Consider the following 25,095-nt stretch of genomic DNA (forward strand, 5'->3'; position numbering starts at 1 on the left):
TTTGTCCAAAACTGGTGTTGCATACACAGGGTCAGCCAAAGTTGTCGGAAAATCCGATCGTTCGGAACGTGATGACGTTATTTAGTTACAACGGGACTACGTTCAGGCTAGTAGCCAATAGCTTTGGTCTAAGAATTTGATCTGAGCACGAGTGGCACTTTGTCCGACCGGAATTCTCTACAAACAATCGGACAAAGTCCGATCGGATCATGGTGTTGGAAAATTTTATAGCCCAGCTCACACTGTGTCGGTCGGATATCCCGAAGGAAACAGTCTGATGAAGCCCACACATGGTCGGATTATCCGTCAACACGGTCCGATCAGACATTTTCCGTCGGAATGTCCAACCGTGTGTACAAGGGCTTACAGGAGTGAATTTCCCTTCCTAGGGGTAGATTTCCTCTCACTTCCTGTTGTCTCCCTCTGTTTGTAAGTCGGATGGAGCATCTTCTTAAATTAACAGGACTAAGCTGTGTACCACATACTGTACTCACTGAACTGCAACTAAATTTTTAACATTTGTATTGTGTTTTTTTTTTTTTTTTTCGGGATTTTTGGTTGATATTCCATCTCTATCATTTAAAATAAATTACACCTATGATAATTATAGACCCTTCATTTTTGAATAAGTGGGCAAATTTACAAAATCTGCAGGGGATAAAATAATTATTTTTCACACTGTATAGGATATCTGATATTTGTGCACAATGAAATGATAGGCATTTAAAAAGGAGGCAAGGATTGATAGTGAAGAGCACTTTGAGGGTACCAGGTGCCTAGTGAAAAAATTAGCAGATGTAGAAAATCTTTCAGGGAGAAAAAAAAAAAAAAAGGCTCACATTATAATCATGTGTATGTTCATGTATGTGCATTGTGAGGGGTTTTTATTGTTGTCTATGTCTCTCCTGGGGATTTTCCTCACTACTTGCCCTGGTAATCGTCACCGAGACAATTTCACATACACATTTCTGAAGTGTCAGAGGAATAGGAGAGTAAGGGGAAATCTTCCAATGGGGACCTGTTATTGTGATATCCACTCAAAAGATCTCCTCCTACTTTCTTATCACCATGGTCAAAAACAAACATCCATTTCACCCCACTAATGAAAATTAGTAAAATCTAACAAAATGCCCTTACAAACATTTTTGTTTGAAAATGTACTAGTGTATACCCTGCTTTACTGTACAATTAATGGTTAGAAAACTAACCACTTGACCACTGGGCACGAAACCACTGGAGATCCGTGCTATAGCCGAATGACGGCTACAGCGCGGACCTGCTTTGCCGGGACTACGTCTATTGACGTCGTCCCGTGCACAAGCGGCCTGTGCACCCCCTGAGGGGCGTGCTCTGTGATCAGTGAGTCTATGAGACTTGCCTGATCATGGATTGGAGCAAGGGGTCGATCCCGACCCCTTACCACATGATCAGCTGTCAGCCAATGACAGCTGATCATGTGACACAACAGAGCCGGTAATCGACTATTTTTCCTCATCGTGCTGACAGCGCGAGGAGAAAAAAAAAAAAAAAGCCGATCACGGCGGCCGAGAGAGGGACTTCAGTCCCGATCACGGCCAGCTCATCAGTGCCCACTTTCCACCTGCCAGTGCCACCCATCAGTGCCCACAATCTGCCTCAACAACAGTGCTGCACCTCAGTGCCACCTATCAGTGCCCCTTAGTGCCACCCACCAGCGCCGCCTATCAGTGCCCACCAGCGCCGACTATCAGCGCATTTCAATGAAGGAGAAAAAAAAAAAATGACCTGTTTGCTAAATTTTATAACAAACTATTAAACATGATTTTTGTTTGTTTAGCAAAAAATAAAACTCCCAGCTGTAATTAAATACCACCAAAAGAAAGCTCTATTTGTGGGGGAAAAAAAATTATAAAAATTTCATTTGGGTACAGGGTTATATGGCCGCACAATTGTGATTCATTGTGCATCAGCGCTGAAAGCTGAAAATTGGTCTGGGCAGGAGGGGGGTTTAAGTGCCTAGTAAGCAAGTGGTTAAACCCCCTTAATAACCAGACCAATTTTCAGCTTTTGGTGCTCTCACATTTTGAATGACAATTAGTCATGCAACACTGGACCCATATGAAATTTTTGTCCTTTTTTGTTTCCACACAAATAGAGCTTTCTTTTGGTGGTATTTAATCACCGCTGTTTTTTTTTTTTTTTTTTTTTTATAGCATAAAAAGAAAAAAACGAAAATTCTGTAAAGAAATTAAGTTTTTTGTTTCTGTTATAAAATTTAGCAGATTAGTAATTTTTCGTCATAAATTTTAGCCAAAATTTATACTACTACATATCTTTGGTAAAAACAAGTACAAATTGGTGTATATTATTTGGTCTTTGTGAAAGTTATAGAGTCCACAACCTATGGTGCCAATATCTGAAAATTGATCACACCTGAAGTACTGACGGCCTAATTCTTGAGACCCTAACATGCCAGAAAAGTACAAACACCCCCCAAATGACCCCTTTTTGGAAAGAAGACATTACAATGTATCACAAAATTGTCATATTATCAGGTTATTTCTCACACACAGCATATGCATACCACAAATTACACCCCAAAACACATTCTGCTATTACTCCAGAGTACGGCGATACCACATATGTGAAACTTTTACACAGCGTGGCCACATACAGGGGCCCAACATGCAGGGAGCGCCATCAGGCGTTCTGGAGCACCCAGGACAATTCTGACATTTCTCTCCTACATGTAAAAATCATCATTTGCTAGAAAATTATATAGAACCCCAAAACATTATAGCAAAGATCCTGGTGGTCCTTTTTATCTCGCACGGTATTTGTGCAGCAGCCCAAAAAGTTAGCCCAATGTTTGTGCATAATGTGAAAGCTGAGGTTACGCCGAGTAAATAGATACCCAACATGTCACCCTTCAAAATTGCACACGCTCATGGAATGGCGCTACTTAAAAATCCCCATAGGTGAAGCTTGACTTTTTTTTTACTGGTTACATGTTTTGAGTTACAGAGGAGGTCTAGGGCTAGAATTATTTCTCTCGCTCTAATGTTCGCAGCGATACTTCACATGTGTGGTTTGAACACCGCTTTCATATGTGGGCGGGACTTACGTATGCGATCACATGGGGACAGGGGCGCTTTAAAAAAAAAATTTTTTTTTTGTTCATTTTACTTTTTTTTCGTTTGACACTTTCCCCAAAAATAAATTTTTTTATCACTTTTATTCCCATTACAAGGAATGTAAACATCCCTTGTAATAGGAATATGGCATGACAGGTCCTCTTTACAGTGAGATGTGGGGCCAATAAGACCCCGCATCTCACCTCTAAGCTGGGAAGCCTGAAATCGTATTGGCGTGTCGGTAAAAGCACCCTCTCACCTCCTGTAAGAACGATCAAGCAGCGAAACAGCCGCTATGATCATTCTTATGGTGTAGGGAATCGCCCGCTGAAAAAGCGGGTATCTGAATGATGCTTATAGCTACAGGCATCATTCAGATATCCCTGCACAAAGTCAAGGACGTCATATGACGGCCGGTGGGCGGGAAGTGGTTAAAATGCATTTTTTTTTAACACAAAGTTGTCCATTTATACAATATTTCTAACACATAGCATGTACATACCAAAAATGACACCCCAAAATAGATTTTCCTACTCATGAGTATGGCGATACCACATGTGTGAGACTTCCACAGCCTAGCAACATACAGAGGCTGAGAACAGCCAAGCATGGCCAGGTATCACGAGTATTGCAGGGTATCACAGAGCATGGCCGAGTATTGGCAGGAATTTGCAGAGTTAATTGTCGGTGAGCAGCGATGTGGGCACTGCAGATCCAGTCCACATCGCTGCCGTCACCGATCTCTCCCCTCGCACTGTACCGATCAGTACAGAGAGGGAAGGGAGGAACCAGCATCATAAAATGACGCCGTTTTGTTTACAAGTGATCGCTCTGTCATTTGATGGAGCGATCACATGGTAAACGGCCGCGATGAGTGGCCGTTTACCGTGATGCACCGGGTCCTGTAGACCCGGCAGTCACGGATGACGTCCTCCCAGAGTTAAGCAACCGCCCTGTAGCCGTCATTCAGCTATGGGCCGGTTGTCAAGTGGCTAAAAATATCCTTCAATTACCCTACAAAAAATGTTAAGTGTATGTCCAGCTAAAGCTGTTTTTTCAGCATGCCCCGGGACTGTGACGTCATGCCTATATAAGTTGCTGTACTCTGCATTACAGAGGGAGAGATCGTCATGTCAACATCGGAGGAAGAGAAGAGGGAAGAAGATGACGTAGAAGACTGGGCCACCACTAGCAAAAGAGCTGGACGAAGATAGCGGAGGAGCTGGTAGAAGAACCGGAGAGTGGGAGAAGAGGCCGAAGAGACCCCCGAAGTCAGAAGACCACCGGAGCTGCCTAATAAATTACTTTAAAAACCTGTGTAGTGTGTTTTTTTATTGATACTTTTGTCCCTCAGGTGAATGGGTACGATGTACCCCATACTCATTCACATAGGGTGGGGGGGGGGGCTGGGATCTGAGGGCTCACGAATTCCGATAAGCCTCCCACCCGCAGACCCCGACAACCAATGGCCAGGGTTGTCAGGAAGAGGCCCTTGTCCTCATCAACATGGGAACAAGGTGCTTTGGGGTGGGGGCGCCACAGGGCCCTCCCTTCCCCAAAGCACCCACCCAGGTTGAGTGCATGCTGCCAGGTACGGTTCAGGAGGGGGGGGGCACTCGCTCGTCCCCACCCCCTTTCCTGACCAGCCGGGCTGCATGCTCGGATAAGGGTCTTGTATGGGTTTTGGGGGGACCCCGTGCCGTTTTTTCAGCGTAGGGGTTCCCCTTAAAATCCATACCAGACCTAAGGGACTGGTATGCTCTTGGAGGGGAACCCATGCAGTTTTTTTTTTTTTTTTTTATTTGGCGTGGAGTTCCCCCTCAAGAGCTGATTATTCTGTGATTGGCCACAGCCAAAGTCGCCTGGCCTGGGGGCGACTTGAAGTAGTGTTGCAAGTCACCCCAAGTCGTGATGTGATTCATATTCAAGTTGTGTCCAAGTTGCCTCCCAAAGTCGCACTGCAAGTCGCGTTGCCCCTGTGTGAATGGACTCTAAATGAAGCGGAATCTCTCCAAGGAAGTCCTAAATAGCTGACTGGGGTTGTAATCCTTCCCCACTCTATCAAGTACTAAAAAAAGATTCGGCTGGACACATGCAAGTCCCACATACAGTATACTTAGAGTCTTGTACAATTCTAGAATACCTTGGGTACAATTTGAAGGGAACATTTCCATTGCATATAAGAAGCCCATTTTTTTTAAACTTCAGGCAAATCCAGACACATCTGCCTTTTGCATTTGTCAGAATTCATGGAAATCTTGAGGAATTAGGAAAATTATTGGAGTCATCAGTTCAGAGTGATACATATTTATTGATGGCACCTTTGGCAAAAGTAACATGCTTAACAATGTAACACTGCAGCTCAGCAAAATCGTTTAATGTTATAAATACAAGGGTGAATCTGCATTACAAAAAAGGGGAAATAAAACCGTTTGGGTGCAATTGCATTCTGAAAAAGGATAGTCCTACCAAGGACTTCTATATCTTTTACAAGCCCTCCCAGTTGCCATAACTCGTTCTTGTCTCTGAGCGACAAAAGCAGAGTTCCTGAACCTTCTCTGGGGCCGCAAAACAAAGCAAGTTTTGTATGAGTTCCTTGCCCTACCCAAGTAAAGAGGGGTTATTGGTTTTCCGCCCCCTAAAATATTGTGTGGTTCATATGTTCCATATGTTAGATTGGATTAAACACAAAGCGGAGAAGGGCTGGGTAGGTCTGGAACAAGATATGTCACCACTTCCACTGAAGACACTCCCTTGGCAGACTACTCCCCTTCTGAGGTTAAATTGCACCCTAAGATAGGTACTACAATGGTGCTCCTGGCCAAAATGGGCTGCCTAGGTTCCTCTGTAGGAACACTCACATGCCTCAGATAATAGGCACCCAGGAATTTATCCTAAGCTTGGAGGACACAAGATTGAACGATTTACTCAGAACCAATTTTGGGTGCAGCATTTCCTGCTGAGAGGCAGATGGCGATCCATTCCAGAGATCTAGGTCATGATGCAACATTGCTGGATCTAGATGGAGCTCATGTAAGTATTAGAGGGGCTGCTGCACACAAGATTTTTTTTAATCTTAATGCATCAAGATAAAAAAAAAAAAAAAAAAAAAGAAAAAAAGTCTGCCTTTACAACCATGACTTGCGCATGCGCACCCGGCTGTGAAGCGGCAAGCTGTCACAGCTGGGTGCACACACTTGCAATGACAGTGCCACAGAGAGGAGAGGGAGAGGAGCGAGGCTTTGGGCGGCCACATCGTTGGACCGTGGGACAGGCGAGTGCCTGTTTATTAAAAGTCAGCAACTACACTTTTGTAGCTGCTAACTTTTAATAAAAAACTTAAGACTGGAACTCTGCTTTAGGATATAAAAAAAACACACACACAACAAACCTTCTGCCTCTACAACCCCTTTAAAAATTAATTTGCAGAACACCTTGGTTTACAAAATACACAGAATTCTGTAAATAGACAATGGGAGAGGGGATAGAAATGACAAGTGCTTTTGTGTAGGAGTGCCACAGTGGACCTCATTTCTGCACTATGTGGCATGAATTTTATACAGTACTTTTATACTGTGTTATAAAGTGTCCAAAATGCAACAAAATAGCAAAATGTCAAGAAACAAAGATTTGATGATGCCGCCCCGCACATTGGTCCTGTGTTTCAACTTTGGACAGTGAACATACAATCACATAGATGGCCTCTTACCAAAAAAGATGGACCCCAGATGATAAGGGTCAAACACACCTGGTAGCAGCCACACACTGCAACCATACCTCACCCAATCGGCTCCAGGGATTAGATCAGTGACTCTTATCAGGAACGCCACACTTAAACGATCACTTCAGGCACTCCAATGACTCCAGCAGATTAGCTGTAATACTTTCACCTGGTCTGCTGGGCAGGAATGGCGGCTCTCTCCAGTGATGGATACTGGAAAGGACAGACCCCAGATAAGGGTCAAGAACGCCTAGTAGCAGCCACACACTGCAACTATCCCTCACCCGATCAGCTCCAGGAATTAGATCACCTGGATAATCAAAAGACTTTTCCTTCTGTTCTCTTTGCAAACTCCTCTGGTGGACATTTTAAAATAATTGGTTTTAAAAAGAGAAGAACTTCATAGTGCAATAAAGTCTGGATATTTATTCAAAACAGATTTTTATCATATGCACATCACAGAAATATACACACAGCTCTAGGTTCTCCAGCTATCAGCTGGTGTGTGGCGACGTCATGGCAGTTCTCTCCAACTGACACGTTTCCCTGTATAAAGCATCGACTGGGAACGGAGATAGACATTTGAGGGTGCCATTAATTCTTAATGACACCCCCACACATTGGAAACTGGTAAGTACAGCTGGGATATGCATAGCACTATGCTGTTTCCCTGCAGTTGTGATTTTAGAAAAAAGTGCAGGACCTTTTCCCTGCGTTTCAGAATAATGAGCTGCTGTGACTTCGCAAACAGGACTGCAGGGAACAGCATGAGCCTAGCCTTCCTTTTTAGCAGAACTCTTCAGCTGCTTGATTGGTTGGGCTTTGTTGACATTTCCACACATGTGAACAAGAGACATGTCATAAATGTGTGGTGAGCTGTGCATGCGCGCCTTAGTGTACATTTAAACGGCCACAGGGAGGAGCACTAATCAGTATTAGTAATTTTTTTGGATCGAGTTAGGAAACCAGAACATCTGAAAGGACAATCATAAGGGTAAACATGCAGCCAACATCCACGGTGTTTCCCTGGTAGGGATCCAGCCAGAGATCTGTTCCCAGTCTATGCTTTTACAGGGAAACGTGTCAGTTGGAGAAAACCCTGTGATGTCACCACGCACCAGCTGATAGCTTGAGAACCTAGAGATGTGTGTATATTTCTGCAATGTGTAGGACTGAAACAACTAATCGATTATTTCATAATGGATTAGTTGTCGATTAATCGGCCAGTAACATAATGGGGTTAAAAAAAAAAAAAAAAAAAAATAAAATGACCCCTTTATAGTACAAAAATATAATCCCTACCGTAAATATTACTTTCACTGTTCTACAGTGAAAAATTGAACCCCTTCCAGTAGTGATTATCTGCTTTTTTTGTACTATAAAAGGGCTAATTTTTGTCTTTTTAACCCCATTATGTTGCTACACGTCTTAGGCCTGGTTCACATCTATATGTTTATTGGTGCTTTTTGCAGAAACGCACTACAGTTCATTTACATGGTTTCCTAGGGGACACGTTCATATCTGTGCTTTTTTTCAGGCGCTGCATATTTGGAAAGGGTCAGGGACTTTTAAACACAAAATGGTGCTTTTTTTTGGGTTCAATACACCTCAATGGAGAAGCTGCAGAAAATAATGCAATGCATTTTTGCAGCAATTTGTGTTTTTTAATCTGCCCAAAAAATGCAAATTTCAGTAAAATCACGTGCGCAAAATCAAAACACACAGCAAAAAGCACTGCATAAACAGATCAAAAGCAAAAACTGCATAGGTGTGTACCAAGCCTTATGCTGGCCTCACGGATCAATTTTCAGGTGAGAATATTCAGATGAAAAAATCTTCGTACATTCGCTGAATGAAAGAATTTTGTTTGAAATTTTCACTTCATTTTTGAACAAAAACCACATACTATCTGAAAATTCCTTTGACCAAGAAGTTTTCTATTATTTCCAAATTTTCCTATCACTGTGGTTGAAAATGAACGTCAATTTGATCCACTTTTCTTTTTAAGGCTATTATCCAATTAATCAAAAACAATAATCGGCCAACTAATCGATTATGAAAATAATCGTTAGTTGCAGCCCTAGCAATGTGCATATGAAAAAATCTGTTTTGAATAAATATCCAGACTTTGTTGCACTATGAAGTTCTTCTTCTCTTTAAATCCAATTATTTTAAAATATCCACCGATGGAGCCTGTGAAGGGAACAGAAGAAAAAGTCTTGATTATCCAGGTATCCATCACCGGAGAGAGCCGCCATCCCTGCCAGGTGGAAGTATTACAGCTAATCTGTTGGAGTCATTTGAGTGCATGGAGTGATCGCTCCACTGTGGCATTCCTAATAAGAGCGACTGATCTAATCCCTGAAGCCGATCGGATGAGGGATAGTTGCAGTGTGGCTGCTACCAGGCAGTCTTGATCCTTATAATCTGAGATCCATCGTTTTTGGTAAGAGGTCATCCATGTGATTGTATGTTCACTGTCCATAGTTGAAACACAGGCCTATTGTGCAGTGTGTGGGGCGGCATCATCAAATCTCTGTCTCTTTACATTTTGCTATTTTGTTGCATTTTAGAAACTCTTGATAAATCTAAACAAATATTTGTGTGGAAAAAAAAAAAAAAAAAAAAAAAATTATATATATATATTTATTATCCTTTCATCATAGATTTAATTTCTAATGCTTTGGAAAAACAAAAAAATAAAATAAAAAATCACAATCGAGATTAATTTTATGTAGTAATGAGTGGCCCCTTTATTTACATATTTGAGTGTATTAATTTCCACAATATTTGTGTCTCTACGGAAGAATTATTCCATAATGTACTCGTATTAGCAAATGACAGCAGACTTACCTGCCTAACAAGCCCTTTCAGTTCTGCGGTGTTAGCACTCTATTGTCATTGGCAATTTCTTCTCTTGGTCTTTGGCTAGGTTCACACTTGTGTGTAAATCACATTCTTTCACACAACAAAAATGCGCTGCTGCTAGTAGACGTTTGAGGGAGCCATTAATTCTTAACACCCAGACACATTGCAAACTGAAGAGTACAGCTGGGATATGCATAGCACTATGCCGTTTCCCTGCAGCAGTGATTTTAGAAAAAAGGTGCATGGACCTTTTCCCTGCGCTTCAGAATAATGAGCTGCTGTGACTTCACAAACAGGACCGCAGGGAAAACGGCACGAGCCTAGCCTACCTATTGAGCTGCTTGATTGGTTGGGCCACATTGACGTCATTTCCACACATGTGCACAGGAGGCATGCCGTAAATGTGTGGTGAGCTGCGCATGCGTGCCTGAGTGTACATTAAAACTGACAGACAGGGAGGAGCAGTAATCAGGATTAGTCATTTTTGGATTGTGTTAGAAAACCAGAACATCTGAAAGGACAATAAATTATGAGGGTAAACATGCAGCCACTATGCACGGTGTTTCCCTAGTAGGGATCCAGACAGGGATAAATTGCCGTAAACCCCAAAACATTGCCAGTTTTACTTTTGGCACGCCCCTTATGAGCAAATGCATTCATTCTCAAGACTATCAGCGCAACTCCGAGATTACGCTGGTCACAATTTAAAATCTGATGGTATCATCTCTTTAAGGGTTATCATACATACATCTATTTTTGTCACTGTTGTCTCCCCACAATAAACATAGCAGCAACGAGGACCTGAAGACTGACAAGAACCGGCCCCTGGATCCCTGGACTGGTACGTATCTAAGTCAGCAGCTACAGTATTTCTAGCTCCTGACTTAAAGTGATTGTAAATGATCACTTTGTAAAACAACCCATTCAGTTTAAAATAGAAATGCAAGGCAAAACATTTGTGTATAGAAAAGAAACAAAAAAAAAAAAAAAAACCACACACACACACACACACACAAATTATAAATACCTTTTTTTTTATTTTTTTTATAAGTGATCACATTCCCTTTGTTCCCTCTGCTCTCAGATACATAAGAGCTGGGGTAGGAGAAACCACATTACACAGATCTTCCCAGTGGAGGGCTGTGCAGGGGAGGTGTGTCAGAACAAGTCTAATCATTGGAGGAGAGTCTGAGCTTCCAGCACAGCTAGAGAACTGACCACTGTTTTCTCCTGCTTAGCGTGGTCAGTTATTTTTTGGAAAGCAGAGGGACTGGCAAGAAAACCAGGGACTTCACAAAAAGGAAGCAATACAAAAGAGAACATGATAGTTTTTTAACACAAATACATGGTACGCCAGGCACATACCAGGAATATGAATTTTTTGGGTAACACAAAAAAAATTCAATTTTTTTTTTTTTTTTTTTTAACAGGGAGAAGATCCTCTAATCTATCCACTCAATCTCAATTTGTATCCAACCAGGCAGGACCTTACACTGCATAGTAGTTTGTAGTTCTAAAGGAGATTGTACAATTAGATTGTAACACGTATGGTTAGCATTAGGGGAGCAGTCCAACCGCCTGCCTAAAGGGGGGGGGGAAGCAGTCCGACCGCCTGCCTAAAGGGGGGGGGGGGGGGAAGCAGTCCGACCGCCTGCCTAAAGGGGGGGGGGGGGAAGCAGTCCGACCGCCTGCCTAAAGGGGGGGGGGGGGGGAAGCAGTCCGACCGCCTGCCTAAAGGGGGGGGGGGGGAAGCAGTCCGACCGCCTGCCTAAAGGGGGGGGGGGGGGGAAGCAGTCCGACCGCCTGCCTAAAGGGGGGGGGGGGGGAAGCAGTCCGACCGCCTGCCTAAAGGGGGGGGGGGGGAGAAGCAGTCCGACCGCCTGCCTAAAGGGGGGGGGGGGGGGAAGCAGTCCGACCGCCTGCCTAAAGGGGGGGGGGGGGAAGCAGTCCGACCGCCTGCCTAATGAGGGGGAGGGGAAGCAGTCCGACCGCCTGCCTAATGAGGGGGGGGGGGGGAGCAGTCCGACCGCCTGCCTAATGAGGGGGGGGGGGGAGCAGTCCGACCGCCTGCCTAATGAGGGGGGGGGGGAATGGGGATTGGGTATCCAATAACCAGTGGAGGACATTGTGATCACTAGCTACCAATGCAAGGGCCATCATTCCATCTGCCCCCTGATAGAATTTTAGCACAGGTTCCCCCCAGCCCTCTATATATGAGAACAACCTGGGAAAGGTGGCCCTGTAGCGAAGCTGCTTTCTGCATTCCATATCATGTACAGCACTTCTAGTAGAAGAGCCACCTGTTGCTGCCCGTACATTCGCTATCACTGTACACGGATATTGCCCCCCTCAATGCCCGCACACCTTGCCCCCCCCCCAGTGCCCGCACACACAGTGCCGCTCCGTCCTCCTATCATTCCACTGATAACCCTGAGGAGCGGAGAGGACTGCCAGGTTCAATCACTGCTGTCCGCTCCTCTGACTGGAATTAGCGGGCTGCTCGGTGAGGCGATAAGATAAGCGCCTATGGTGACACATGATGTGTACAAAGTGACAGGAGGTGTACACAGCGCTCCTACTACATGCTTCCCCCCCCCCTCAGTAGAGGTAAGTGCCAGACAGTACACCCCACCCCACTCACAGTACCGCTCACTTACCTCCGTGTCCTCGGGCACCAGTTCCACATTATTGGGCCACAGTTCAGCCAATTGTGCGAGCGGCATGTTGTACGGACCCAGCGGTAGCGCTCTTCACTCTCACAACACTCCACAGCCACTGTGGCCGCGCGACTCCGCCCCTCCCTCAGTGCTAGCGCGGCCCGTACCGCCCTCCCTGCCGCCAATTCGACAGCCGCGATAAACTTGCAGTCGATTGGTGTCCGGTATAAGAAAGGCGTTGCCTAACGGTAAGCTACCCCCAAGGCCGCAGGTAAATCTTCCTTTCTTTGACTTGGCAATGAGTAAAGGGGAAGCTTATAGGAATCTAGGACTTGTGTAGACGCCATCTGGTGGCAAGACGTTTATTGGACCTGCCTGTATCAGCGGATGCACGAAGAGAACTTACAAAATGTATCAATTATTAAAAGTGTCTGAGACAAATTCTGGGTCTGATTTACTAAGAATGCGTTGCGCCAGTTCACACGTTAATCGGTGCGCCGGAAAAGTCATTAACCGAACCGGCGCACTTTGAAGCGCAAAACGATAATAAATATGTAAACTGCAACTGTCGCTAGGGTAACGGCGGATTTCTCATTGATAATAGCGCACGCCCAATACAATTGGTTCATTTAATCTCATTGGATGTGTCTTGTTAGGCAATTAGTAGGTGAATTAACTCTAATATCATTCCTATTACTTCTAATATATCTTTGAAATGTGTTATTTTTTTTTTTTAACCAAATATTTCAATACATTACAAAGAACAGAGAAGTGTTTCTAAACCTAATAAATTCATATTTTCAGATCTTGATGTTTAAAGGTGACCATACACTGCAATCAGTTAGATCTTAAAGCGGAGTTCCACCCAAAAGTGGAACTTCCGCTCATTTTGTCTCCTCCCCCCTCCGGTGCCACAACTGGCACCTTTCAGGGGGGAGACAGGTATCCTGCTCCCACTTCTGGGAGTCCGGGCCACGGCCCATGACATCACCGCAGAGCTCCCTCCTCCTCTCCCTGAAGCCGGGCCAGTAGGAAAGAGGAGCGGAGCCTCGCGCATGCGCAGTAGGGTTCCCGGAGTGAAGCCGCAAGGGCTACACTGCCGGATTCCCTTACTCGCAATGGTGGCGGCATGCACCCGACAGCTGATGGAAACATCAGCAGCGGTGCCGACATCACTGGACTCCAGGACAGGTAAGTGTCCAATTATTAAAAGCCAGCAGCTGCAGTATGTGTAGCTGCTGGCTTTCAATTTTTATTTTTTTTGGCCGGAACACCACTTAAAGAAGCTTTCACACCGAGTCGCCCCGGGTGTCAGCGGTAAAGCAGCATAGGTGTGCCATGACCCACTTGTATTTTCCTAACGATATTTCTTGGGCATTATACAAGGCACATGAGAAACCACCTTTTTTCAAGACATGCTACAGTGATCAGGAATCTTCAAACTACGGCTCTCCAGCTGTTGCTGACCTACATATCACATGAGGCATTGTAAAACATTTACAGACATGAGTAGACATGATGGGAATTGTAGTACCTGAACAACTGGAGGGCCCTAGTTTGAAGGCCCCCTGTGCTAGACCATTATTATGCCTCCAGAATTGGGAGTATAGCATCTACCCAACTTCTCTCTGCTGGTGGACACAAGAACCTACATCTATAGATGTATATTTGGGCATCACAGTGGTGTGGTGGTTAGCACTTTCACCTAGCAGCAATAAAGGGTTGCTGGTTCAAATCCCACCTGTAACACCATTTGCCCTGAACTTGCATGCTCTTCAGGGCTGGACTGGGAATGAAAAACAGCCCTTGAAATAATTTCATACCAGCCCCTTAGCATTATTATACCAGCCCAGCAGCATAACATCATTATTTTCTTGTTCATAAAAGAGAAAACCATACATTTTAAAGCATATTTGAAAAGTGCATTATACAGTGCCTTGCGAAAGTATTTGGCCCCCTTGAACTTTTCAAACTTTTGCCACATTTCAGGCTTCAAATATAAAGATATCAAATTTAAATTTTTTGTGAAGAATCACCAACAAGTGGGACACAATTTTGAAGTGGAACGAAATCTATTGGATTTTTGAAACTTTTTTAACTAATAAAAAAATGAAAAGTGGGGCGTGTAAAATTATTCGGCCCCCTTGCGTTAATACTTTGTAGAGCCACCTTTTGCTGCGATTACAGCTGCAAGTCGCTTGGGGTATGTCTCTATCAGTTTTGCACATCGAGAGACTGAAATTCTTGCCCATTCTTCCTTGCAAAACAGCTCGCGCTCAGTGAGGTTGGATGGAGAGCGTTTGTGAACAGCAGTTTTCAGCTCTTTCCACAGATTCTCGATTGGATTCAGGTCTGGACTTTGACTTGGCCATTCTAACACCTGGATACGTTTATTTGTGAATCATTCCTTTGTAGATTTTGCTGTATGTTTGGGATCATTGTCTTGTTGGAAGATAAATCTCCGTCCCAGTTTCAGGTCTTTTGCAGACTCCAACAGGTTTTCATCCAGAATGATCCTGTATTTGGCTGCATCCATCTTCCCCTCAATTTTAACCATCTTCCCTGTCCCTGCTGAAGAAAAGCAGGCCCAAACATGATGCTGCCACCACCATGTTTGACAGTGGGGATGGTGTGTTGAGGGTGATGAGCTGTGTTGCTTTTACGCCAAACATATCGTTTTGCATTGTGGGCAAAAAGTTCGATTTGGTTTTCATCTGACCAGAGCACCTTCTTCCATATGTTTGGTGTGTCTCCCAGGTGGCTTGTGGCAAACTTTAGACGAGACTTTTTATGGATATCTTTGAGATATGGCTTTCTTCTTGCCACTCTTCCATAAAGGCCAGATTTGTGCAGTGTACGACTGATTGTTGTCCTATGGACAGACTCTCCCACCTCAGCTGTAGTTCTCTGCAGTTCATCCAGAGTGATTATGGGCCTCTTGGCTGCATCTCTGATCAGTCTTCTCCTTGTCTGAGCTGAAAGTTTAGAGGGACGGCCAGGTCTTGGTAGATTTGCAGTGGTCTGATACTCCTTCCATTTCAAAATGATCGCTTGCACAGTGCTCCTTGGGTTGTTTAAAGCTTGGGAAATCTTTTTGTATCCAAATCCGGCTTTAAACTTCTCCACAACAGTATTACGGACCTGCCTGGTGTGTTCCTTGGTCTTCATGATGCTCTCTGCACTTTCAACAGAACCCTGAGACTATCACAGAGCAGGTGCATTTATACAGAGACCTGATTACACACAGGTGGATTCTATTTATCACCATCAGTCATTTAGGACAACATTGGATCATTCAGAGATCCTCGCTGAACTTCTGGAGTGAGTTTGCTGCACTGAAAGTAAAGGGGCTGAATCATTTTGCACGCACCACTTTTCAGTTTTTTATTTGCTAAAAAAGTTTAAAATATCCAATAGATTTCGTTCCACTTCACAATTGTGTCCCACTTGATGGTGATTCTTCACAAAAAATTTACATTTTATATCTTTATGTTTGAAGCCTGAAATGTGGCAAAAGGTTGAAAAGTTCAAGGGGACCGAATACTTTCACAAGGCACTGTATATAGATAGGGCACAGTGGCTGCGTTTGACGGGCACATTGGCTGTGTTTGACGGGCAAGGGCTGCATTTGATGGGTACAGTGATGGCAATTTATGGGCACAGTGAGGCTGCAATTGATGTTTTATTTTTATTTTATTTATTTTTTGCGCCCCCCCCCCCCCCAAAAAAAACTGCAAAAACAAATTTAAAAAGGCACATTTTTTTAGCTGAGAGAGAGAGAGAGAGAGAGAGAGAGAGAGAGAGAGAGAGAGAGAGAGACCGGGGGGTACCTTAATTATTCTGATCCATGGGCGGCCGTCCTCCTATTCTCCTTGTGCAGTCTAGTGGGTGGGCCGAATGGAAGCACCGCACAGGCCGAATGCAATTAGAAGTCAGCGTCCTCATGCTCCTCCCCTCACTCAGGCAGACAGGCATATCAGTGGGCGGAGACAAATCAGAGAGGAGGCACAGGCACACACAGTGCATTGCAAAGTGCGGCGGCCGCCGCTGTAGTTTATTCAGCTGAAGCCAGCCCTGAGACAAAAGCGGGCCCAAGGCACTGAGTGTAGACGGCCTAAAGGGAAATTTCCCGGTATCCCAGTAGGCCAGTCCGGCCCTGATGCTCTCCCTGTGCATGCATGGGTTTCTTCCCACACTCTAAAAACACGCTGGTAGGTAAATCAGATCCTGTCTAAATTGGCCCTAATATGTATGAATGTGAATTAGGGACCCACACAAACACCACCCAATGTTAAAATAATAAAATAAAATAATTTTCTTAATTTGTAAATAAGGATCATCTCGTCCTCAGAGATGAGTGAGCATGGTGGTGGGAAGAAATTAGCAGCAGTACAAGCAACTTCCTGTAGGGGTGTGATGTCAATCCTGTGTGCTGGCCACTGATTCCGGGAACCAGATATGCGCCACAGGTACTTACCTCCGCGCAGGTGGGTACAGCCCATACACCCGTAAAGGGCCCCATTGTCTGGACAGGCCCGGCCGACTGGCAGGGATGTGAGAAGGTGGGGGGGGGGGGCAGGTGCAGAGGAGCTCCGTGGATGCTCCTGTATGTGTGTGAGTTGGCAGGCTGCTGCTCTGTCATGAGCTGACATCGGGCTCTTTGCTGCCACCTCTGGCCATTTCCTGCATGTGCACCCCTCTGCATGGAAACAAGGGCTGGGACTAGGACTACCTTACAAGTAAGGGCTGTTGTGCGGGAGTGTACATTTCTGTGTGTGTGTACATGTCTTGTCTGTGTACGCCTGTGAGTGTGTACATGTCTCTGTGTGTATACATGCCTGTTTGTGTACATGTCTTGTGCGTGTATACATGCCTGTGTGTGTGTGTGTACGTGCATGTCATACACACGTGAGTGGTGCTGGGAGCGTATGGGTGTGGGGGCGGCTAAGACCATATGGGTGTGAGGGCGGCTGAGACCGTACAGGTGTAAGGGGGCTGGAAGTAAGGGTGTGAGTGGGGGCTGAGAGCGTACAGGTGTGAGGGGCGGTTGAGGCACTGAAGGACTTGGTGGGACAGCCAGTGGGTGGGACTGTGGGGAATGTTGGTTGTCAGTAGGGATGAGCTTGGTGTTTGAGTCGAACATATGTTTGAGTCAAACATATGTTCGACTTGAACATCAGCTGTTCGCATGTTCAGCGAATACTGAACGTTATGAGCCGTTCGTGCCAAATTTGTGTGGCGCTCATGGCCCACAATGCACTGCGCCACCGCAGTGCATTGCTGGTTCATGATTGGCCAAGCATGCACTGTGACCCCGCATGCTTGGCCAATCACAGCGCCGGCAGCGAGGAGAGCCATGATTGGTCAAAGGCCTCCTCAGGCTGTGTAGTACACGCCCCACACTATATAAGGCCGCCAGCGCGGCGGCCTTGTGTAGTGTTCCGCCACCTGCAGGAGTTAGTGGGTGTTGTCTGTGTGCCTTCAGCGCAGTATACACCTGTATCTACATATATTGCTCTTCTCTAATTGAGCCATCTGCCATCTGCAAAAGTTAGTGGGTGTTGTCTGTGTGCCTTCAGAGCAGTATACACCTTTATCTACCTATATTGCTCTTCTCTAATTGAGCCATCTGCCATCTGCAGGAGTTAGTTGGTGTTGTGTGCCTCCAGCGCAGTATACACCTGTAGCTACCTATATTGCTCTTCTCTAATTGAGCCATCTGCCTTCTGCAGGAGTTAGTGGGTGTTGTCTGTGTGCCTTCAGCGCAGTATACACCTGTATCTACCTATATTGCTCTTCTCTAATTGAGCCATCTGCCATCTGCAGGAGTTAGTTGGTGTTGTGTGCCTCCAGCGCAGTATACACTTGTAGCTACCTATATTGCTCTTCTCTAATTGAGCCATCTGCCATCTGCAGGAGTTAGTGGGTGTTGTGTGCCTCCAGCACAGCACAATATACACCTGTATCTACCCTTTATTGCTGGTGTTCTATAATAAAGGCATTTGTAGGAGTTAGTTGATGTTGTGTGCCTCCAGCATAGCACAGTATACACCGGTATCTACCCTTTAATTGCTGGTGTTCTATATTAAATGCATCTGCAGGAGTTAGTGGGTGTTGTGTGCCTTCAGCACAGCACAATATACACCTGTATCTACCCTTTATTGCTGGTGTTCTATAATAAAGGCATCTGCAGGAGTTAGTGGGTGTTGTGTGCCTCCAGCACAGCACAATATACACCTGTATCTGCCCTTTATTGCTGGTGTTCTATAATAAAGGCATCTGCAGGAGTTAGTGGGTGTTGTGTGCCTCCAGCACAGCACAATATACACCTGTATCTGCCCTTTATTGCTGGTGTTCTATAATAAAGGCATCTGCAGGAGTTAGTGGGTGTTTTGTGCCTCCAGCACAATATACACTACCCAATTGCTGGTTTTCCTATCTCTCTGCAGGCCGTTACCATGTCTGGAAGGCCAACAAGGAGAGGCAGACAGGCATGAGCCAATAAAAGAGGGCAAGCAGGCTCTGTGTCTAGAGACAACAGTGCTGGTCGTGGATGTGGTGCTTGTCCTTATTTTTAGCAGCTGGACGTGTTGAGCCGCATCATGCCGAAGACTTGGTAGAGTGGATGACCAAGCCCTCTTCATCCTCCTCATCCTCTCTCACCCAGGCTCAGGGTACTAGCAAAGCAGCTGCCAATGCATCCTCTTCCCTCGTCTCAATGTCATCATCAGTGACTTCCTCCCTAGACCCACCACATCCTCCTGAGGAGACCCACAAACTGTTTTAGCACAGTGTTGGGTACATGCTCCAGGAGGATGCCCAGTGTTTTGTAGGCTCTGATGATGATTCTCAGCTAGAGGAAGGCAGTAGCGTGAGCGCAGAGAGAGGGGATGCTCAAGAAGGACAGCAATCTAGCAGTCATGTTCCACAATTTGCAGCATACTGCCTGGTTTGCTCCAGTGATGAAGAGGTAGGGGATGATGAGGGCACTGACTCCACGTGGGTGCCTGGTAGGAGAGAGGCGGAGGAGGAGGAGGCACATCTCCAACGAGGCAGGATGCCCTCCAGGGGCCAGCTTAGGGGCAGCACAACGACTGAATCACACCGCAGAGCTCCGCCTGTGCAGGGTGCTGCCTCTGCGCGTTATTCTAAAAGTTCTTTGGTGTGGGCCTTTTTTGAGACGAGTGCATCAGATCGCACCACTGCTATTTGCAACATATGTCTCAAGCGTATCTCCCGTGGCCAAAACATCAGCCGCTTGGGCACCACTTGCTTGACCAGACATATGTTGACCTGCCATGCAGCTCTTTGGCAAGCTTACCTCAAAGACCCACACCAAAGAACAAAGCGGACCTCTCCTTGCTCCTCATCAGCTGGGATCTCCAACCCCACTAGACCTTCAGTCGTCTCTGAAACCTGCACTGAGAGGAATGAAGGTGTAGAATTAGGTGTGTCACAGCCAAGTGCTTGCGGGCACACCCACGTCTGATTGTAGCAGGCAAATTTCCCTGCCCCAACTGCTGGACCGTAGAAAGAAGTTCACTCCCAGCCATCCACATGCCCAGAGGTTGAATGCTAGCTTGGCTAAATTGCTAACACTTCAACTGCTACCTTTTCAGTTGGTAGACTCGGCCCCCTTCCGTGAGTTTGTGCAATGTGCGGTTCCTCAGTGGCAGGTCCCCAAACGCCACTTTTTCTCACGGAAGGCGATTCCAGCTCTCTACCGACATGTGGAAGGCAATGTCCTTGCCTCACTGGACAGGGCAGTCAGCGGTAAGGTGCATATTACTGCTGACTCATGGTCCAGCAGGCATGGACAGGGACATTACCTGTCTTTCACGGCCCATTTGGGTCACTCTTCTGGCAGTGGTGTTGGAGGTTGTTCCGCCACCATGCCTCCAAAATGCTACTACTGGTTGTGACACACCTCTCTCCTCCACCCCCTCCTCTTCTTCTTCCTCCATGGCCTCTTCCAGTGCTGTGTCCTCGGAACCAGTGGTGCTCCATAGGCGTCCAAGGGGCTACGCAAGTACGCAGGCAAAACGATGCCATGCCGTGCTTGCGCTGGTTTGTTTGGGGGACAGGAGCCACACTGGTGCGTATATTTTGTCAGCTCTACAGGGGCAGGCAGAGAGGTGGTTGCCACCACGCCAGCTTAAGCCAGGATTGGTGGTTTGCGACAATGGCACCAACCTCCTCTCCGCCCTCTGACAGGGACAACTGACCCATGTGCCCTGTGTGGCTCACATCCTTAACCTGGTGGTGCAGCGGTTCTTGGGCAGGTACCTGGGCTTACAGGATGTTCTGAAGCAGGCAAGGAAAGTCTGTGTGCATTTCCGCAGATCATTTAATGCCTGTGCTCATCTGGCTGAGCTCCAAAAGGAGTTGAACCTGCCCAAGAACCGCCTTATATGTGACATGCCCACCAGGTGGAACTCAACGTTGGCCATGCTGCAGTGGCTGTACACGCAGCAGAGGGCCATCAATGAGTACTTGTGTGACTACGGCACCAGGACAGGGTCAGGGGAGCTCGGTTTTTTCTCCCACGCCAGTGAGGCATGATCAGGGATGCATGCACTGTCCTGTCACCGTTTGAGGAGGCCACAAGGCTGGTGAGCAGTGACAGTGCATGCATCAGTGACACTGTACCTCTTGTCCACCTGTTGGAGCATATATTGCGTGGAATAATGGACAGGGCACTTGAGGCAGAACAGAGGCAGGAAGAGGAGGACTTCCTTGCCTCTCAAGGCCCCCTTTATCCAGACAGTGTTCCTGCTGTCCCACCCATCACACAGGAAGAGGAGGAGGAGGATTGTGTCAGCATGGAGGTGGAGCCTGGCACTCAGCATCAGCAGCAGCAGTCTTGTAGGGATGATTTACAGTCTCAAGAAACCCGGGGACTTGTACGTGGCTGGGAGGAGGTAGCTGCGGATCATGTTGTCCTTAGTGACCCAGAGGACTCCGGACCAAATGCCTCAGCTAACCTACGGTGCATGGCCTCCCTGATCCTGCAAAGCCTGCGCAAGGACCCTCATATTCTTCGGATCAAGGAGAGGGACCATTACTGGCTGGCTACTCTCCTTGATCCACGGTACAAGGGTAAGGTTTCAGACCTTATCTTGCCGTCGCAGAGGGAGCAGAGGATGAGACACCTCCGGGAGGCCTTTCAGAAAGGTCTGTGCAACGTGTTCCCAGAGACTGGGAGGTTACAAACTCCGGGTCCTGGAGAACGTGTTGCTGAGGCATCGGTCAGAAGGAGCGGTGGAGAAGGTAGCTGTCTGACCGATGCGTTCAGACAATTTTTTAGTCCGCAGCCTGTCAGGTCACCTTGAGGCGAGGTGACAGGTGCACACTGTAGGGATCTGGAGTGCACCGCAAGGTTGTGGACCCTACGGCTGACTGCTGCAGACGGGGGACAGATCCCACTGGGGTTAGAGCGTAAGATTCCCTGGGGTGCGGAGTCTAAGAGCCAGCAGGTGTTCACCAGCGCCTCTGGTGGTGAGGATGGACTTGGCTGCAATTGGCTCCAGGTCGCGACCCCCAGGGTCCCCCAGCTCACACCCACAGTAGGCACCCTAGGATAGGGATGGTGAGGGACAAAGCCAAGGTCGGGGCCACAAGCAGACAAGAATAGTCGGGTACACGCCAAAAGGTCAGGATCACAGGCAAACAGGGATAGTCAAGACACGCCAAAGTCGGTAACGGAAAACAGTAGCAGAGCACACGGCAGGAAACAGGAAGCTAACACACAAAGGAATACACAATGGTTGATCAGCCCTGATGGCCTGCAGTGCACAGGTTAATATAGGGCTCCCTGATAGGGCCTGGGGTGGAGCCATTCTTAGAGGAGAGGTTATAAAAACCACCAGGTGGAAGTGGCTGGCCTCTAGTCTGAAGACATGAGGGGAGGTAAGCAAACACTGGAAGATCACTGCATAACCATGACACAGTCCCAAGGTATTATCGGTTCTAGCAACCATCGCCAGCGTCTGATTTACATGGTGCAGGAATACCTAGGGGCAAGGTCAAACTTGGACACCTTTCCCACCGAAAATCCTCTGGCTTATTGGGTCTTGAGGATGGATCACTGGCCAGAGCTGGCACAGTATGCAATTGAGCTACTGGCCTGTCCTGCATCTAGTGTTCTTTCGGAACGTACCTTCAGTGCTGCTGGTGGCTTTGTAACCGATCACAGGGTGCGCCTGTCCACCTCGGTTGATCGACTAACCTTCATAAAGATGAATCAGTCTTGGATCACCACCAGCTACCAAGCACCTGAAGCTGATGTAAACGAATAATTTTTTTTGAAATATCACATCCCTTCAAGACTGCCTATGCTGATCCCGAGTAACTGTCCTGTTATGTTGACTGTCTATCCTCTTCCTCCTCCGCTGATATATTGGAAGAACACTTTTGGTTCTGGGTGATGCCACCAGCCCAATTTTCCAGCCCCTGTTTAACAGGGGCGTGTAATTACAATTTCTTGATGCAATGTTTTGCAGCAGAGCTCATTCCTGCACTACAAATAGAGTATATGGGAGAGGTTGCAGTGTCATGGCACCAGCACCAGTGCCTAAGGCCCAATTTTTCAGCCCCTTTTAACAGGGGCGTGTAATTACAATTTTTGATGCAATGCTTTGCAGCAGGGATCATTCCTGCACTACAAATAGAGTATATGGGAGAGGTTGCAGTGTCGTGGCACCAGCACCAGTGCCTAAGGCCCAATTTTTCAGCCCCTGTTTAACAGGGGCGTGTAATTACAATTTTCGATGTAATGCTTTGCAGCAGGGCTCATTCCTGCACTCCAACTAGAGTATATGGGAGAGGTTGCAGTGTATAGGCCCAATTTTTCAGTCCCTGTTTAACAGGGGCACATAATACAATTTTTGATGCAATGCTTTGCAGCCGGGCTCATTCCTGCACTCCAACTAGAGTATCTGGGAGAGGTTGCAGTGTTGTGGCACCAGCAAGCAGTGCCTAAGGCCCAATTTTCAGCCACTGTTTAACAGGGGCATGTAATTATAATTCTTGATATAATATTTCACAGCAGGGCCCGTTCCTGCGCCCACCGAGAGTAACTGTGAGGACTTACAGTGTTGTGTCACCAGCACCACTACCACCACCACAACCACCAAAGGCCCTATTTTTCTACCACTGTTCAACAATGGCATGTAATTACAATTCTTGATATAATTGTTCACAGCAGGGCTCTCCAGCGCCTACCAAGAGTCACTTTGAGGGCTTACAGTGTTGTGGCAACACCAACACCTTAGGTGCAAATTTCTGAAGAGCATATAGGGCAGGCCCCTACTTTCAAACATCCAACTTACAAACGTCTCCTACTTGCAAACGGAAGGAGACAACAGGAAGTGAGATGAAAAAAGACGGACAGCCAAAAAAATTATACAGGGGTGATAACCCTTCCCTATGTTTTCCATAAAGCTTAAAAATAGATTTTTTGACTGGAGCCACACTTTAAAAATGTACCAGTTCAAAATGACAAGATTCTACTTAACACAACAAACTTACACAGTCCCTGTCTTGTATGCACCTCCTGTATACTGTTGTCCTGAGTATATAGGGCCTGGGGCCCCCACGCCTTTCCTTTTTTTAATATGAGTACGGGGTTCCCCTTAATATCCGTACAAGACCCAAAGGGGCTGGTAATGGGCAGGGGGGGGGGGCTACCTATGCCATTTTTCTCAATGATTTTCATCCATATTGCCAGAACCAGATATTACATTAAAACCGCAAGCAGTTTTAAATGACTTTTTTTCTGTTAAATGTAATATTGTGCAGGGACTGTTCTAAAAACGGGAAGCACGTGCTACTTCACAGGCATACTATAGACACCCCCCAGGTATGATATTTAAAGGAATATTTGACTTTTTTTTTTTTTTTTTTAATCGTCATTAAAATCAGTGCTCCTGAGAAAGCGTCCGTTTTTTAAAAACATTTTAGGCATTGACCCATTTCCCCTTGAGCAGGAGCCAGGTCCCCAAACCCTTTTAGGACAATATCTTGCATATTAGCCATTAAAATTAGCACTTTTTATTTCGAACGTTCGAGTCCCATAGACTTCAATGGGGTTCTAAGGTTCGCACAAATTTTAGGTCCGTTCGAAAGTTCTGGTGCAAACCGAACCGCGGGGGTGTTCGGCTCATCCCTAGTTGTCAGGCTCATGGGGGGCAGGCATAAAGCTGTATAAGGGGCCCCACAATTTCTGATGGCTGAAACATGCAAAATGCAAGTTCACCCAGTATAGAGACAGAACTTCAAAGTGGGTACACCTGTTAAGGATGTCCTTAAATTACAAACCCAAAAAACACTCTCTGAGCATGCCCAGAAATATCCAAGTGCTGTTCACGCACAAAAAGCTAAAAAAAACAAAGTCCCTGAGCATGCCCAGACCAACCCAAATGCAGCTAGCAAAAAATAAGCCACCCCCTGTCCAAAATGAAGCACATCATCCAGCATGCTACAAAATTACATATGGGACAAACAAAGAGCCCAGGGGGGGCAAACAAAGAGCCTAACATGGGCAAATACCATTGCAGTCTATGGGAACTGATTGTTAATTTTGCTAGTCCCCATTTGGCTGGCTTATCTTCTAGTTATTGGCCTTAAAATGGGTTAGGGGGGCTCAGGTCCCACCCTAAGGGACATATATCAATGTCACCATTTTGCCCGACTGGGCCACTTACAATTGTGACAGCGGATTAACTGCTTGCCGACC

The 25,095-nt window shown here is 46.3% G+C and overlaps 1 protein-coding gene across 1 annotated transcript in view; it reads right to left on the reverse strand.

Moving 5' to 3' along the window:
• The window catches only part of RPS6KA1 (ribosomal protein S6 kinase A1), a 235,942-nt gene extending 223,429 nt beyond the window's left edge, over positions 1-12,513 (reverse strand). The window contains exon 1 of the mRNA XM_077481041.1: positions 12,360-12,513. Within this exon, the coding sequence (XP_077337167.1) occupies positions 12,360-12,425 (66 nt within the window). The 5' untranslated portion in view covers positions 12,426-12,513. The remainder of the gene's footprint in view (positions 1-12,359) is intronic.
• Between the last annotated feature and the right edge of the window lie 12,582 nt (positions 12,514-25,095).

The sequence above is a fragment of the Lithobates pipiens genome, unplaced genomic scaffold, assembly GCF_037356315.1.
Source record: "Lithobates pipiens isolate NorthernLeopardFrog02 unplaced genomic scaffold, aLitPip1_a1.2 Scaffold_16, whole genome shotgun sequence".
Classification (NCBI taxonomy): Eukaryota; Metazoa; Chordata; class Amphibia; order Anura; family Ranidae; genus Lithobates; species Lithobates pipiens.